General features: G+C 33.7%; 2 protein-coding genes across 2 annotated transcripts; one reads left to right on the forward strand and one right to left on the reverse strand.

Moving 5' to 3' along the window:
• Positions 1 to 576: 576 nt before the first annotated feature.
• Positions 577 to 4106, forward strand: LOC126672082 (peptidyl-prolyl cis-trans isomerase, chloroplastic). The gene is made up of 7 exons (XM_050365983.2): positions 577 to 875; positions 1204 to 1497; positions 1636 to 1835; positions 2332 to 2567; positions 2867 to 3009; positions 3436 to 3507; positions 3618 to 4106. Exons 1-7 carry the CDS (start codon positions 696 to 698, stop codon positions 3843 to 3845), a joined length of 1353 nt encoding a protein of 450 aa, XP_050221940.1. The 5' UTR covers positions 577 to 695; the 3' UTR covers positions 3846 to 4106.
• Positions 4107 to 4393: 287 nt separating this feature from the next.
• LOC126672083 (serine/threonine-protein kinase STY13) lies at positions 4394 to 8220 on the reverse strand. Its single transcript, XM_050365984.2, has 6 exons — positions 7703 to 8220; positions 6423 to 6544; positions 5599 to 5795; positions 5278 to 5452; positions 5011 to 5145; positions 4394 to 4900 (listed from the first exon to the last, which is right to left on the reverse strand). Exons 1-6 carry the CDS (start codon positions 7998 to 8000, stop codon positions 4694 to 4696), a joined length of 1134 nt encoding a protein of 377 aa, XP_050221941.1. The 5' UTR covers positions 8001 to 8220; the 3' UTR covers positions 4394 to 4693.
• Between the last annotated feature and the right edge of the window lie 7064 nt (positions 8221 to 15284).

Genomic DNA, 15284 nt, shown 5'->3' on the forward strand with positions numbered 1-15284 from the left:
CCAAAATTCAATTAAATCTATTGATACTTAATTGAATAAATCAAAAACCAATTAAACTTAACAAAAATCCAATTAAAATCAAATTTAATATAATTAAAATGTAATTAAATTTTAATTGAAGAAATTGAACAACTGTCTCTAGACTTTTCTGGAAACAAGCGAACCTTCGTCAACACGTTAGAGGCTGGTTGTTCTCTCAAAACAGACTTTCGTCGGAACAGACGAAGGTCTATTATGAGAGAACAGACGAAGGTCGTTTGTTCTCTTTGAGGAAAGGGTCCCTAGTTTAAATTGTTTATCAATAATTTTTTTGAAGGATCAATGTAGTATATATTTAAATATTATCAATGTAAAATATATTTAAATATTAAGGATATTTTAAACTTTTAAATTAGGAGGGTTTTTTTTGTACTTTTGAAAAAACTACAAGGGTTTTTTTGTACTTTTTTTTTATTTAACTTCTTCCGTTGAACTTGGGCTTCAACGTTTCTCCTAGTCCAGATAGCAGCCCACCCCACTAACAAAAACAAAAAAAGGAAAGAAAATGTATCTTATCCAGAGCTTGGGGATGACATTGACCTGATTTCCCTCAAACAAAACCTTATCTAATTAACTCTCTTTCAAACACACATTCAATTTTCTACTACAAAATATTATTTGTTATCTTCTTCTGGCTACCTTTAGCTTTTCTAGCTATGGCATCAATAATCCAATGCCATTACTGCTCTTCTCTTGCTACCAATTCCAATTTCTTAACCAAACCCACTGACCAATTTGGCTTTAGAAACACTTCACACAACAATGCTGCTGTTTTGCCGGGTGGGCGGATGGTACCCAGAAAATTCTCTATCAAAAATTCTCATCATTCTCAACAGGTAATAACAAATTGGACTTAATAAGAAGTCCGCCGCTGATTTTGCTGTTATTTTCAACAAACTCGTAATGGGTATCGTTTTTGTTTATGTAGATAGCTAGTGAGTAGTTCAATGTCATGAAAATTGGCATTTTTGATTAGCTTTAACATCAATTGGGAATTTATGACTTTCATTGAGAATTTATTGCCATGGATTTATTGACAATTTTTGTGTGGAAATGCGGGTTTTGAATTAGTGTTCTTGGTAGTTTCTGTTGGGTAAGTTATAAAAAGTAGCTATATTTTATTTAGGTTTTTCTCATAGTTGGTTTGTTGTAATTGTTGAGCAGAAAGCGAAGTCATTTTCGATAAAGGAATGTGCGATTTCGCTTGCATTGGCGGTTGGGTTAATTACAGGAGTTCCTTCATTGGATTTGTGTAGCTATAATGCATATGCAGCTACTCCTGCATTGCCTGATCTTGCAGTTTTAATATCCGGACCACCCATTAAGGACCCGGGAGCTTTGTTAAGATATGCTCTTCCTATTGACAATAAAGCTATAAGGGAAGTTCAAAAACCACTTGAAGATATCACAGAAAGTCTCAAAGTTTCTGGAGTAAAGGCACTCGATTCTGTCGAGAGAGTAAGACCCCTCAGCTTTTTTCTTCTCGGTGTAAATTATTGTTTTAATACTATAGTTGTAAGAGATGTGTACTTTTACATTTATTTTAAAGGTGTTTTGGAAAATTGTAATTGGGGACTTATTTTTGGTGAAAAGTAGAATCTGAAGCAGGCGTCTAGGTCCCTTAAGCAAGGGAAGAGTTTAGTTATCGCAGGATTAGCTGAATCAAAGAAAGAGCATGGAGTAGAATTGCTTGACAAGCTAGAAGTTGGAATGGATGAGCTTCAACAGATTGTTGAAGATAGGAACAGAGATGCCGTGGCACCTAAACAAAAGGAGCTGCTCAATTATGTTGGCGGGTAAGTTTTCTAGCGTAGATTGAGCTTCATTTTCCTTTTAAGACGAAGAAGATAAGAAATGAAGAACTTTATGCAGTCTTTCTTTGGTGCTTCTTACTAAAAATTCTTATCCTTAATATGATCTTGCTAAATCCTACCAATCATTATTTAGTTTCCCACTTCTTTGTCTTGGGTTATACATCAGTTTTTCCAACCTAGTAAGGTGCTCACCTTTAAACTGTGACAATGGAGTGATTACTGTCGTTGTAGTTCGTCAAATGTAATTTAAAATGCTAAGGTTACATTACAGTCTCGTCATAATTACTGCTCCACTTCCACGGGGGTATGGATCAATAACGACAGCATGTTGTTATCACACTTACTCTGTCAATATGTCCTGGCTGTGGCATAAAAGTTGAGGATTTAGTAAAGCTGATCCTCTAAGAGAAACCGTTCTCATACATACCCTTGTCATTGACTGCAGCTGAGATGTTCCTGGGGCATTGGGTTTCTGCAGTGTTGAAGAGGATATGGTGGACGGCTTCCCTTACGACGTTCCTGAAGAATATCAAAATATGCCTCTTTTGAAGGGGAGAGCAGCTGTGGATATGAAGGTCAAGGTTAAAGACAATCCCAACGTAGATGAGTACGTGTTCCACATTGTCCTAGACGGTTATAATGCTCCAGTAACAGCTGGGAATTTTGTGGACTTGGTCGAGAGGCACTTCTATGATGGCATGGAAATCCAGAGAGGTAAAGTCAGACACTGGTAGCAATTTCATATAATTCTTCTTTGCCTCTGTTTTTCTCTCATTTTGCAACTTACGAAAGAGTTGAGATCAAAATGACTTGGGTTTTTTTGGTGGCGTGTGCCTCCTGTAACTTGGATTTGTGTAGGTAATAATAGGATACACAGTACCTGGTCTTTCTGGTACTGTTTTTTGCCTGTTTCCACTATAATCTCTCCACATACTAAAACAAGTGATCTCTAGTTAAAATCATGTTTGGCAGATGTAAATGTAACTGACAGGCTTCCTTCACACGTATTGCAGCCGATGGCTTTGTTGTCCAAACGGGAGATCCTGAAGGTCCTGCAGAGGGTTTTATTGATCCTAGTACAGAGAAAACTCGAACAATACCGTTAGAAATCATGGCAGAAGGGGAGAAGGCGCCTTTTTATGGGGAAACTCTGGAAGTAAGCTTCTCTCTCATTAATATTGAACATAAAAAACTGTTAAATGGGGTTTTCATCTCGACTCTTTCCAACTCCGTCTTCACAAGGCATATATAGGATCCCAGCTCTTTTAAGTTTTGCATTTTAGCAATCATTTAATGACTGAACAAGTGTAATATAGGTACAGTTAAATGAATTAACTAGTTAAAAATCAAATTCAATTTTTTGATGCATTGTGGTCAAGATGGGACCTCCTAGATTGATAAATTATGGTGTTTATAAAATCAAGTATCTCCATCCCCTGCTTTAGCTTATGTTATATCATTATTTGGTTGGTATGTCCTTGCAAAATCTAGCATAGGATTGAGAAATGCTTCTGAAATCCTCTTTGTATTTTGCAGCTAATATTTGCGATTTGCTGATTTATTAATTCATATGACTTGACAGGAGCTTGGTTTGTACAAGGCTCAGACTAGGCTTCCATTCAATGCATTTGGAACAATGGCAATGGCTAGAGATGTGAGAACTGCATTTGAATTTGCTAATCTCTTTTATCTTCTTTCTTTAATTTTCTGAAGATAATTCAAATTTCTGTTTTTAAGATACATAATTTTCTTAATATTTGACAGGAGTTTGAGAACAACTCAGCTTCAAGTCAGGTATTTTGGCTACTAAAAGAAAGTGAGCTTACTCCCAGCAATGCGAATATATTGGATGGTCGATATGCAGTGTTTGGTTATATAACAGAAAATGAGATTTATTTGGCTGATCTTAAGGTGGGTGATGTCATAGAGTCGGCGCAAGTCGTTTCTGGGTTAGAAAATTTAGTGAACCCGAGTTACAAGATTGCTGGGTAGGCGATGCATTTTCGGTCATTAAATCATGAAAATGAGTTTTTCGACCTCTACCAGCAATAGACATGATGGGGTTAAAATATGTCGTGTTGATTTCAACTTCATCATTTAGTCAACTATTGGGGAAGAATATTCATGATTTTACGTTGGATTTATGTTCATTTCGCTCTATTTTTTTTGTATAAATCATAAATGTGAACTGAGAATGTACTTGATTACTCCTGCATCGATTCATTTATGTTTGATAAGGTTCTTATTTTGTCACCTTGGCATTAAATCTCATGTTCATTTAAAATATTTAAACTCTTGAAAATGTTTTGAGCTTGATTCTTTTGAAGCAAGCAGCATTAGCATATTCCAATGGCAAAGCACATATTTAGATTTATGTACTATTATACTTTTTTAGGTTAGGATGGAACTGAAAATGAAAGGTGTAGATTTGGGTGTAATCGGCGATTTTACAACGTCATGGTGCAAACGAAAACGGGCTAAAAGATGGAGGTTTTTTTTAAGACTATTAGCCCTAATTTTATAGACATTAGGTCTCATCGTCATCAAAATAAAGTATTTATAAAATCTGATATGAAGGGGTCATTATACTGAATGCACTCTCCTAATGTCTTCAGCCCATCCAAACTATGAATGGCCACTCAAATTAGATGCAGAGAGTTCTTACAAAACAGAACAACAACAACGTTAAAATTGAAACAAGAGCTTTACAGAAGTGCATACCGCAGGGCTCCCTCCTAAACCTATAGCCTCCGCGGTAGCTTTTTAATCCGATGTCTTCAACGAAATTAAGATACTCGATATTGATCTCAGAACTCAGCATCCGATAATCCTTGCAACATTTATGGCCCTCGGTTCCTACGGAAACAAAGACAACCTTGAGGTTGATCACCAGGTATCATACCTCCACCCTTTGAGGTGTCGATGGCCTCTAACAATATCACAACCTCTTCCATCTCTGGCCGCCTGTCGGGATTGGCATCCCAGCATCTCTTCATTACATTTGCTATGGAGCTTGGACAACATCGCGGTATTTCTGGTCTGAGATTCTGTTGTTTCACACACAAGTTTGTTCTCTCTTTCACATTATTATCTCCAGATTGAACATAGTGATTATCATAAATTACTAGTGAATAACAAATTGAAATACTTCACCTACCTGTCGGACAACAGCCGACGTGACTTCTGAAAAACTGAGATCTGGATAAGGCATGTCGCAGCAGTATATCTCCCATAAGCAGATACCAAAACTGTAGACATCGCACTTTCTATTGTACGGATTTCCGTTGAGAACCTGTCCCCATTGCAAGTTATCCACAATAGTTGATAAATAAGAAAAAAAAACCAAGATAGGACAAAGCAACATGACACTAGACATTTTCAACACATTGAAGTTATCTAAACTATAAGTGCATAAGTTGCGTGCCTCAGGTGCCATATATCCAAGCGTTCCGGTTTCTCCTGTCATGTCATTAGGATTTGATGCTTCCATGCGAGCAACACCAAAGTCGGCTATTTTCACTGTCCGTGTTTTGTCCAAAAGCATATTTTCTGTTTTTACATCTCTATGGACAATCTTCTTAGAATGGAGATAGCTCAACCTATTAACAAATCCAAACAGTGACTTTAATACACTTACCTTGTCTACTTCAATTACTAAAACCGGAAAAAATCATAGGAATAATAAGTTTTAGATTCAGCAGATTTGAAGATCACATAAAACACAGATGGGGCAAGAGAATTTGACCCTCGAGCAAGATCAAGTGCTAGTTGATGAACCACTTTAAACGCCAGCTTCCGCCTCCTGTTCTTTATGAGGTAAGATTTTAAAGCTCCTCCGGGACAATATTCGACAACAACACAACAAATATTACTTGGCATCCCAATATGACCATTCTCTGTCTGTATGTTCAAGTCCGATGACCCTATAGTTGCCCCAATAAACTGCAGAAAAATATGGGATGATCATCATCCTCAAAGAGAAGAACGTAAACAACAAAACAAGTAACAATATATGTACTTCTTGGGAAACATAAAAAAGTGTAGCAAGGGTGTCATTTTGCGTCGAAAATACTACATGAACTAGTTAGTTTAGAACTTAGACGATACTTCATCTGTGTTGCACGGAAACTTGCTGAATCCTATGTTTTAATGTTTAATTTCGTCTCTATTTTAGAAAATGATTCTAACACTCCAAAACTATATATTTGTAACATATTCTTATAAGAAATAGAGCTTCTTCATCCCCGTTCCCGTGCTACATATCATCCCTCAAACTAAAGAAATTAACTGAGGTCATTGAACAGTTCAAACAACGTTCAAACTATGTCAAACTTAACAAAGAGTAGTCCTACAAGTACTGATCTGAACCAAAGTTAGGACCACTACTTTAAAGTCAAATATTTATTACTCAAAAAGATCAAATAATATGAATATACGTTTATGATGAAACCATTATAATTGCTAGAAAGGTTTTGTCTTAAATTATTAAACAATTCGACTGCGTAAAGGCAGTCCTGCTCACATGCATCTTGCAGAGTTCAAGAAAAGAGTTGCAACAATAAATGTTACCTTAGTTACATTTGGATGACTAAGTTTATGCCACACAGCAACTTCTTGTGTAAAAGCTGCTCTAAGTGAAGCTATTTCAGCATCTGATCTGTGACCCTCCTCCCCCCAATCAAGAAGTTTAACTGAGATCAACCCGAAAAATCAAAAATTAAAACAAGAAGACGCGACAAATATCAATAGTTAATAGCTAGGAAAATCTTTTGCATTAAGCTAAACATATCAAAAATTAACACTAATAGATTAGTTTGCATATAATGCTTAAAATTTCAAATTATAAGAATCCATTTACTTCTCAAAATTTCATATTTCCAAAAAGTGACATGCAAGCAATAGACACATGAAAGTTTAGGTGAAAGGAAAAGCATCTGCTGCAGCTAGCTGCCAAGTCATTCAATCTCGTGAGATCACAAGATTTATGCAACAAGAGTCAATGAGTAACCACTTCACACACAACAAGATTCATTTGTTAAAGAGAAAGAAACAAAGATAAAAACTAAAAATTAAAAAAATCCAATGTTTGGACTGCAGAGCAATTAATGGCATTGCTTAAATTTTCAGCTAACAAAAGTAACCGTTTTAGAATTTGTTAAAAGGAAATTGGTCATTAAACTACTTGACATAAATGTAATCCCTTCACCATCCGGAAACAACATAGAAGCATTGGAAACCGAAAAATATTAAGACGAGAACGAAGAAACGCAAGCTATAGTAAGCTATAGCTCAAATGGTATAGACTCTAAGCAGCATTATGCTAGATTGTGGGTTCAATTTCTCCCACAAACGCTAGTGATAAAAAAAAGCAAGCCGTTACAGAAAGAAACTTACACTGATCATATGTTCTGGTTAGTATGCAGATACAATATTTTCTCTCAGATAACACAGTTCAAACTATGTTTCACACAAATCAATGGCGGAACTAACTACTACAATACATCCTAAAATGTCAACTTCTATCATAAATAAGAATGCTAATAAGTAAAGAACTCCCAAATTATCCATACATTATAAAAGATAAAATGTTAAATGCAAGAATCAAAAATTGTTAAGAAACAAAGAATTTAAAGAAACGAGCTAGGTAGCACACACACGGACACGGGGAAACAGAACACTTGGACACAGACACAGCAAAATGGTATTATTTTAAGGTTTCCTATGTAAAAAAGAAGTTTCCAACAAAAAAAGTGTTCGAAATGTTTCCGAATCGGGACACATTGATTGAATGAACTGTCCGTGCTATCAAGAATTAGATGAGTTATCTTAGGAAATTAATATATAGTTACCAGCAACATCTTGGCCATCATAGATACCACGATGAACAGTACCAAAAGTACCACGAGCAATAACACCTTTGATAACAAGTTTAGAAGGATCAATCTCCCATTCTTGCCTAGTAACACTACTGTTATTGCTGCTCAAAGGTCTTTGACTAATGGCCGATTCTTCACTATCTTTTCTGTTGCTGTTCTTCTCCATAGTCCATGCTCTACTCAGATGCCTCTGCAGCTGCTCATCTAAGCTTTTCAGATCTATTTGATCTGCTCTCACATAGCCTCCTCCACTCTCACTCTTCTCCTTCATTTTAGTGCAGTTTTTTCTTCGCCGGAGTGTCTGTAGTTTGTGATGAGGACGGTGGTTGCGGTGGTGGTGTTGAAAATGATGAGGATGATGTTATATATTGCCAAATATTAAATGTTGTAGAGCAGAGAGGTGGTATCTAGTTAGAACTGTCTGCTTCTTGTGCTAGTTTATTAGTAGGGGAGGTCTTACACTCATACTTTTACTACAACTTGCTTACTGCTTTTATTTCAAATAATTTTAGCTAGAGGCGAGATATTTGTTTAAATAAACAAACTAAGAATGACAATAGTAAAATAGTCAATAAAAAATCATTTTTTTAATTTGGGTTATGTATTTATATATGAAATTTTAATCTTTTGCGTTTGTAGCAATTTAAGCAGAACGTTTAAGAAGTTGTATCACACTTTTTATTTTTAATTTAATGTTGTGTAGCCTAATCTTGTTTTGCGGTAATTTAAATCTTATGTGGCAAACTAGAGTGGAAATTGCACGCTATGTCATTTATAGCGTGACGTCCTCTCATATGTTGGGGTGTAAATGAACCGAGTTGTTCGCGAGCAGCTCGGTGTTCGGCTCGATAAAAGCTCGGTTCATGTTTGTTCGTATTCTAAACAAACCGAGCTCGAACTTGATTTTATGTTCGTTGATATAAACGAGTCGAACATGAACATAGTGGTGTTCGGCTCGTTTATGTTCGCAAACAGCTCGAATAAGAGTTCATGAACAAGTTCGTGAACAAGCTCATGAACGAGCTCGAACTCGATTAAGAGTTCGTAAAAAGTTCGTGAACAAGCTCGTATCTAGTTCACGAACAAGCTCGTTTAGAAACTCGATTAGGTGTTCGCGAACTAATTCATATTTAGATTAATTTGTATAATTATGTTTCTAATTTGTTCAGCTCATGTTCGTGAACGAGTTCGATTAGATTGTTTTTAATTTATTGAGCTCATAATCATGTTTGTTCGTCTAAAAGTTCGTGTTCGTTCGTTTATCCGCTAAACGAGCGGGCTCACGAACGAGCTCGTTTAGTACTTATCGAGTTCGTTCGCGAGCTTGTTCGTGAACGAGCTCGTTTAGTACTTATCGAACTCGTTTATGAGCTCGTTCGCGAACTTGTTCGTTTAGCACTAAACGAACGAACACGAGCTGAACACGAACCGAACATGAACACTATAAAATTTAAACGAACCGAACATGAACACTCGGTTCAAAACTCGACTGAACATGAACCGAATATGAACACCTTATTCGCTAAACGAGCCGAACATGAACACTCCAAAGCTCGACTCGGCTCGGTTCATTTACAACCCTACTCATATGTTGTCGTTTAAAAAAAACACATAAAAAACATTATTTTACACAAAACAATTTTTTTTTTCAATTAATAAATGTTATCATTTCAGGTAATTCTAAAACAAATTCGATCTTTCTCAATTTTGTTCATTATTTTCTCATTTGACCTCAATGTTTTCTCTTATGAACCCTTAATCATAAATCTAAACTTGAACCATTAATTTAAACTCTAAATTTTAACACTCAAATTGAATCCTAAAACTAAACAAAGCCCTAATTGAACTCCATAATCAATCCATCTCAAAGCCATTACGAAAAATTTGATGGTTATATTTTTTAAAGGAACCAGTCTCCTATTTTCTTGTTAAATAGTTGTCCATAAAAATTAATGAATATCACTTTTAGGTTTATAGAGTAATGCTATATAACCCAACTCTTTTAATCCACCTTTTTGTACCGCCTGACGTGTCAGTTAAAGAGTGGATGCATTAAATTTTATTTTTTGAGATATACATTTTTGGGTGGGTATTGGACGAATGAAATCTTGCCACGTAAGGTGGGTTATTGAAGGTGGGTTAAATAGGTGGGTTATAAAGCATTTTCCAGGTTTATAATCACCTATGGCACTTCAACTAAGACATTTGACTAATCAAGACTCTTAAACTAATTTTTAGCCCGCTAAATTCCCTAAACTTCACTTAATGATCACCTATGGCACTTTTATCCCAAAACCGCCCAAAAAACCGCCCCAAACCCCTTATTTTCTTAAAAATGCCCAAAATACCCCTAACGTCCATAAGAAAAATCAAGCCAATCCAATCTTACCAAATTTAAAGTCACCCACCCAACCAAATCATACATAACTCATTCATCCAACCAAATCATACCTAAATTATCAATCCACCTAATTAAATCAGACCATTTCCGGCCACCACCGTCCATCGCCGGAAAACAATTTTTTTATATTAAAAAATTAAATAAAAATTAATTTTTTTTAAATATGCAGACCCACCGGTGGAGTTTCTACAGAATTCTTCTCGGCTGTAGGAGAATCATGTTGCGGATCTTGAGGCCACTTTGAACAACATCTGTTTGGATCGGGCGGAGGTGGAGGCGGAGCAATCCCGTTTGGAGTTGCACAGCCAAGTTCTGGAGAATCAGTTGGAGGAGGCTATTGGGGGTGGTTCCGCTGATGTTTCAGGTTTACCGTATGTCTATTAGATCGGTAATTTTGAGGGAGTACCTGATGGCGGATCTCTCCTTCCTTTATGTTGGTCTGGTCCAATTTCATGATCAGTGTCTCTCTGCTTTAAATGTTCAGAAGTCTGCGGTTGAGGCACCGGTTAGTGCTTCTCGTTCTTTCGGGGTTGTGTCTCCTATTTCGCCCTTGGTTGTGGGTTCGACTTCTCCTGTCCATTCTTCCGTTGCTCTTTTCTTTACTTCTTTATCTTCGGCGATTGGGTCTTTGCCTTCTTCTGCTGGTGGTGTTTGATTGGGTCGCCATTTAAATTATCAGGGACAAACTTTGAACTTGCTGAATAAAATAAAGGCTTAATAACTCAAAATCCCCCACCTTTAGCCTATTTTCATATATACTCTGACGTATGAATTTCTTCAATTTTATTCTAATTTGCCTTTTTATATTTCAATTGTACCTTAAAATATTAAATTGGACTCTTTTTATTTATAAAAAAAATTTAAAATAATCTTTTATCTTTTATATTATTTATAATATTAGGGTCTAATTGAAATATAGGCTAAAAATAAAGAATTATTTTAAACTTTTTTCTAGTAAAAAGAGATCAGTTTAATGCTGGGTACAATTGAAATGTAAAAAGGCAATTACGGTATAATTGAAAAAATTCTTATGTCGAGCTATATTTGCAAAGAAGCTAAATACGGAATTTTTAAGTGATTATACCTAAAATAAATACCGTGCACGAGTTTGGTTGTGCGGACTTGAACTTAGGAGAAACATTCCGCACAAATAATGAGTTAGTATAAGAGAGATTTAGGAATTTATCTAAAATATAAAAATAATAGGACTTTATACCTCAATAAAAAAAAGTTAACAAAAATACATCATAATTTTTGCTCTCTTAGAATTATACTCTCAATGTCTTAATATTTATGATTTTACCTTGATAAATAACATATGTTCACTCTCTCTTTTTCTCTCTCTCCTCTCTCTTTTTCTCTTTTTCTTTTTTTTCTCTCTCCCCGATAGATTGCACATGACATATTTCTTTTGTACAGATAACATTTCCTTTCTTCCTTTTTTTTATTAATCTTTTGTTTTTTTGAAAATCACCTGTTGGCATTTTTTATTCTTTTTTAAATTATCGTTGGAATTTATTTGTTCTTTTTTGAATTACCTATTAATATTTTTTTTATTTGTTTAAATATCTTTCGTTTTTTAAATTAATTATAAATAAATTTTTTTAATTAAAATATCAAATATTTCTGTTAATTTTAAAGTATGTGCTACTATTTGAAAATTAAAATAATATTATTTTGTGATTCTTTTTCTTGTAGGAGGGGAAACTAGGCAACGCCCGATAGTGAGACGACGCCGTTTTTGGTGTTGTTGAGATTATTCATTGAGCAAATAGTCATTGTAGTCCCTCAACTTATATATTAACTCAAGTAGATCATAAATATTATCATAAACTTACCATACATATTATCACATTATCGTAATATAATCATTACGTTATCATGTCATTATCAGTATCTTATATAACATATTATTATATGATAATGTGATGATAATACTGGATAATATTATACAAAATCACATTATCATATGATTATCACTGTATCACCTTATCATATGATTATCACAGCTTCACCTTAGCATGTAATTATCAGTGTATCATATTGCATTGTCATCTTATTATCATGCAACTATCATTATCGTATATAGCAGATTATTATCATCTCGTTATCATAATTTTTTCTGTAATTTTTTTTCCATGCCATATTATCATACTATTATCATTTTATTATCTATATGAACATTATCATACTATTTTCTTCACATTATCATCTCGTTATCATAATTTTTATGTAATTTTTTTCCATATCAATATCATATTAGCATACTGTTATCATAACTTTATTATTTAATTATCATCTGGTTATCACTGATATCATGAATCTTTTTGTAATTATATTTTCACGTACGTTATCATCCAATTATCATAATCTTATTATACTTCATTATCATCTAGTTATCATAACGGCATGAAAATGTAGTGATACTGATATGATAATCAGACGCTACATAACATTATCATTCTGTTATCATAATGATACTAACATGACAATCAAAAACTGCATAACATTATCATTCTATTATCATGAAATCCTTCTATAATTTTTTTACGTGCGTTATCATAATCTTATCATACTTCATTATCATATAGTTATCGTAACATTATCACACTAGATTGTTATGATAACGACATGATAATACAGTGATACTGACATGATAATCAGAAAATGTTTTATCATAATATTATCATAAATATTATCATGTCATTGTATAACATTATCATTTAGGTACAATAATATATTATCATTTCGGTATCATATGATTATATTATAATAACGAGATGATTATTATGATAAATAAAATCACTACATTAATAGCTAAATTACATATAACAACATTGTAACAGTACTGAATTCAAAAACAAAAAAGTTAATGACCAAATTTGTTGACTTTGATTCTCCACCGCAGTAAAATCAACTTTCCCCGCAATGATATATCCCAAAAATTGATTAAGCCGAATGTTATACTCATAATCAATCTTATCAAACCGACCTCTTTCATACGTTCCGTAATCACTACCAAACTCCTTCGCACCTTCACTTCCTCCTGCAGTTGGAAATCCCGACTGAGTAGTCAGCGTCTCATTTAATTGCAAAATCAACATCAAATAAAACAAATAATTACCACTTTAGATCCAAATAGGTAAACCAACGAATGAAATTGATAAAAAAGAAAGCAAAAATTTAATTCTTACACAGAAACTAATCTGTACATGTCATGAAAAAAATAGTTGCTTCGTCATTCGGTTAGCTGCTGCAAAATCTCAAGCAAATGCATAGCAATTTAGCACTGTGGACGGTCTTTATTAACTAATCCAAAATGATTATAAACTATCTTTTAGAATTAGCTTGTATCAAACAAAGCTAGCTGAGTGTTCCAAATAAATATGCAGGCCAAGACTTATTACTAGTGAACCAGCACAAAATTGGCAATTCAATTGACTGACCATTTCAAAAATTATCTTAATCCAAATTAAATCATATCAAAGTCCAAGATCATATGGTTTAATTAATCACAATAGAGGAATACAAATGTCTATTTTAAACAACCTTATTTAGAGATAGAATAAAGAGAAGGAAAAGGAGAAGGTTTGCTCTTACTTTTCTATTCTTGGCGAGAACGAGAACGAGATTATCATCTCTGACTCTCTCCCTAAATGAAGCACAAATGAATAATCAAACGCTAGTGCACAGGAAGAGACGGCGCAGCTACAGCAAGCTGTAATGAGCGGCGGCGGTGGATAACCGTAGAGGAGATGATGAATCAGGTTGCTCCGACGAAGGATTGAAGGGGAAAATAGCGATCCAGAACGGCTCCCAGTATCAGTTGGATCATTGTAAGGGTTGCTGTAAACAGAAGGACGGCCATAGTGCTGCTGCTGTGTCGGTAATTGTAAGATCCTTGAAAGCAGATGAGAGATCCTAGAAGAATGAATTAGAGTAGAAAACAAAAGATAAAAGAATTATAGAGTATTGCAGCGAACTATTAAGAGTAAATAAATAAATTATAAATATTTTAGAGTAAAAATATAAAATGAAAATATGCGAGAGTATTTTTGTTAACTTTTTAACAGTGAGGTAAAATTTATAAATATTTTAAAAGATGGAGTATTTTTCCTAAATTTCTCTTAGTATAAACACTGACGGTAAAGATTTTAGTGTAAGTCTCTGAAAGCCCTTTTGTAAGTTTTGATGTGAGTTTTGAAAACATTAGAGGATTTAAACATTTTAAATAATAGCATAATTTGAAATTAGTTTAAAATATCTTAAATTTTGTGTAAATTTATAAAAACTCTTGGTTAAAGTTAGTGATACATTTAGTGTTATTGGAGAGAGTGAATGTACGTGGAATTAGCATCCAACAACCATATACATAAACACTGATTTTATTTTCCATTGTAAGTTGTAAATGTATGTTCGAATTTTAGATTTTTTTTTTATATATAATAAGAATGGAGGAGGCGCTTGTGGAAAAAATTGAATCCACAACCTAACAATTTGTTTAACGCTTATATCATTTGAGTTATAACTCATTAGAATTTACTCAAATAGTTGTGCATTTACTGTTTTATCAATTATTCGGCTTTTCTACAGTATTTGTTTCTCACGAACTTATTACTTATTTATTCTAAACATTTATTCAAATTATATTATTTTGCAATTTTTTCAAAAACACTAATATTATACTTATATGTTATTGAAATTAATATAAGTTTAATAATATTAAAAAAATCAAGCCTTTTTTACTTTTTAAAAATTTATTAAAACTTTTTAAAAGTTATAAATTTATTATAATTTGACCAATTCGCTTTTTTCACCCGGATAACTAATTGGATTGTTGCGAGCAGAACGCGCGGGGCGTGCTATACATCTATCCTTTTTTAAAAAATTGATTTCATATTTTTCATAATTAATTCATCTGACAATTTTTTTTCTTTTTAATTAAAAAAACATTACATATTTAATTACTATAATTATAAACATAATTAAATCAATTTTGGACAAATAGATAAATTATCAGCGAATTTGTCAAATTTGGATAGATTTATAATTTTTTAAGTCACCGTTTGGATTGAGGGATTTTGAAGGAACAAAATCCATGGATTTGATCAAAATTTATTGTTTAAGACGAAAAAATGACATGGCAATCCATAA

Source organism: Mercurialis annua, linkage group LG3 (genome assembly GCF_937616625.2).
Source record: "Mercurialis annua linkage group LG3, ddMerAnnu1.2, whole genome shotgun sequence".
In the NCBI taxonomy this organism is placed as follows: Eukaryota; Viridiplantae; Streptophyta; class Magnoliopsida; order Malpighiales; family Euphorbiaceae; genus Mercurialis; species Mercurialis annua.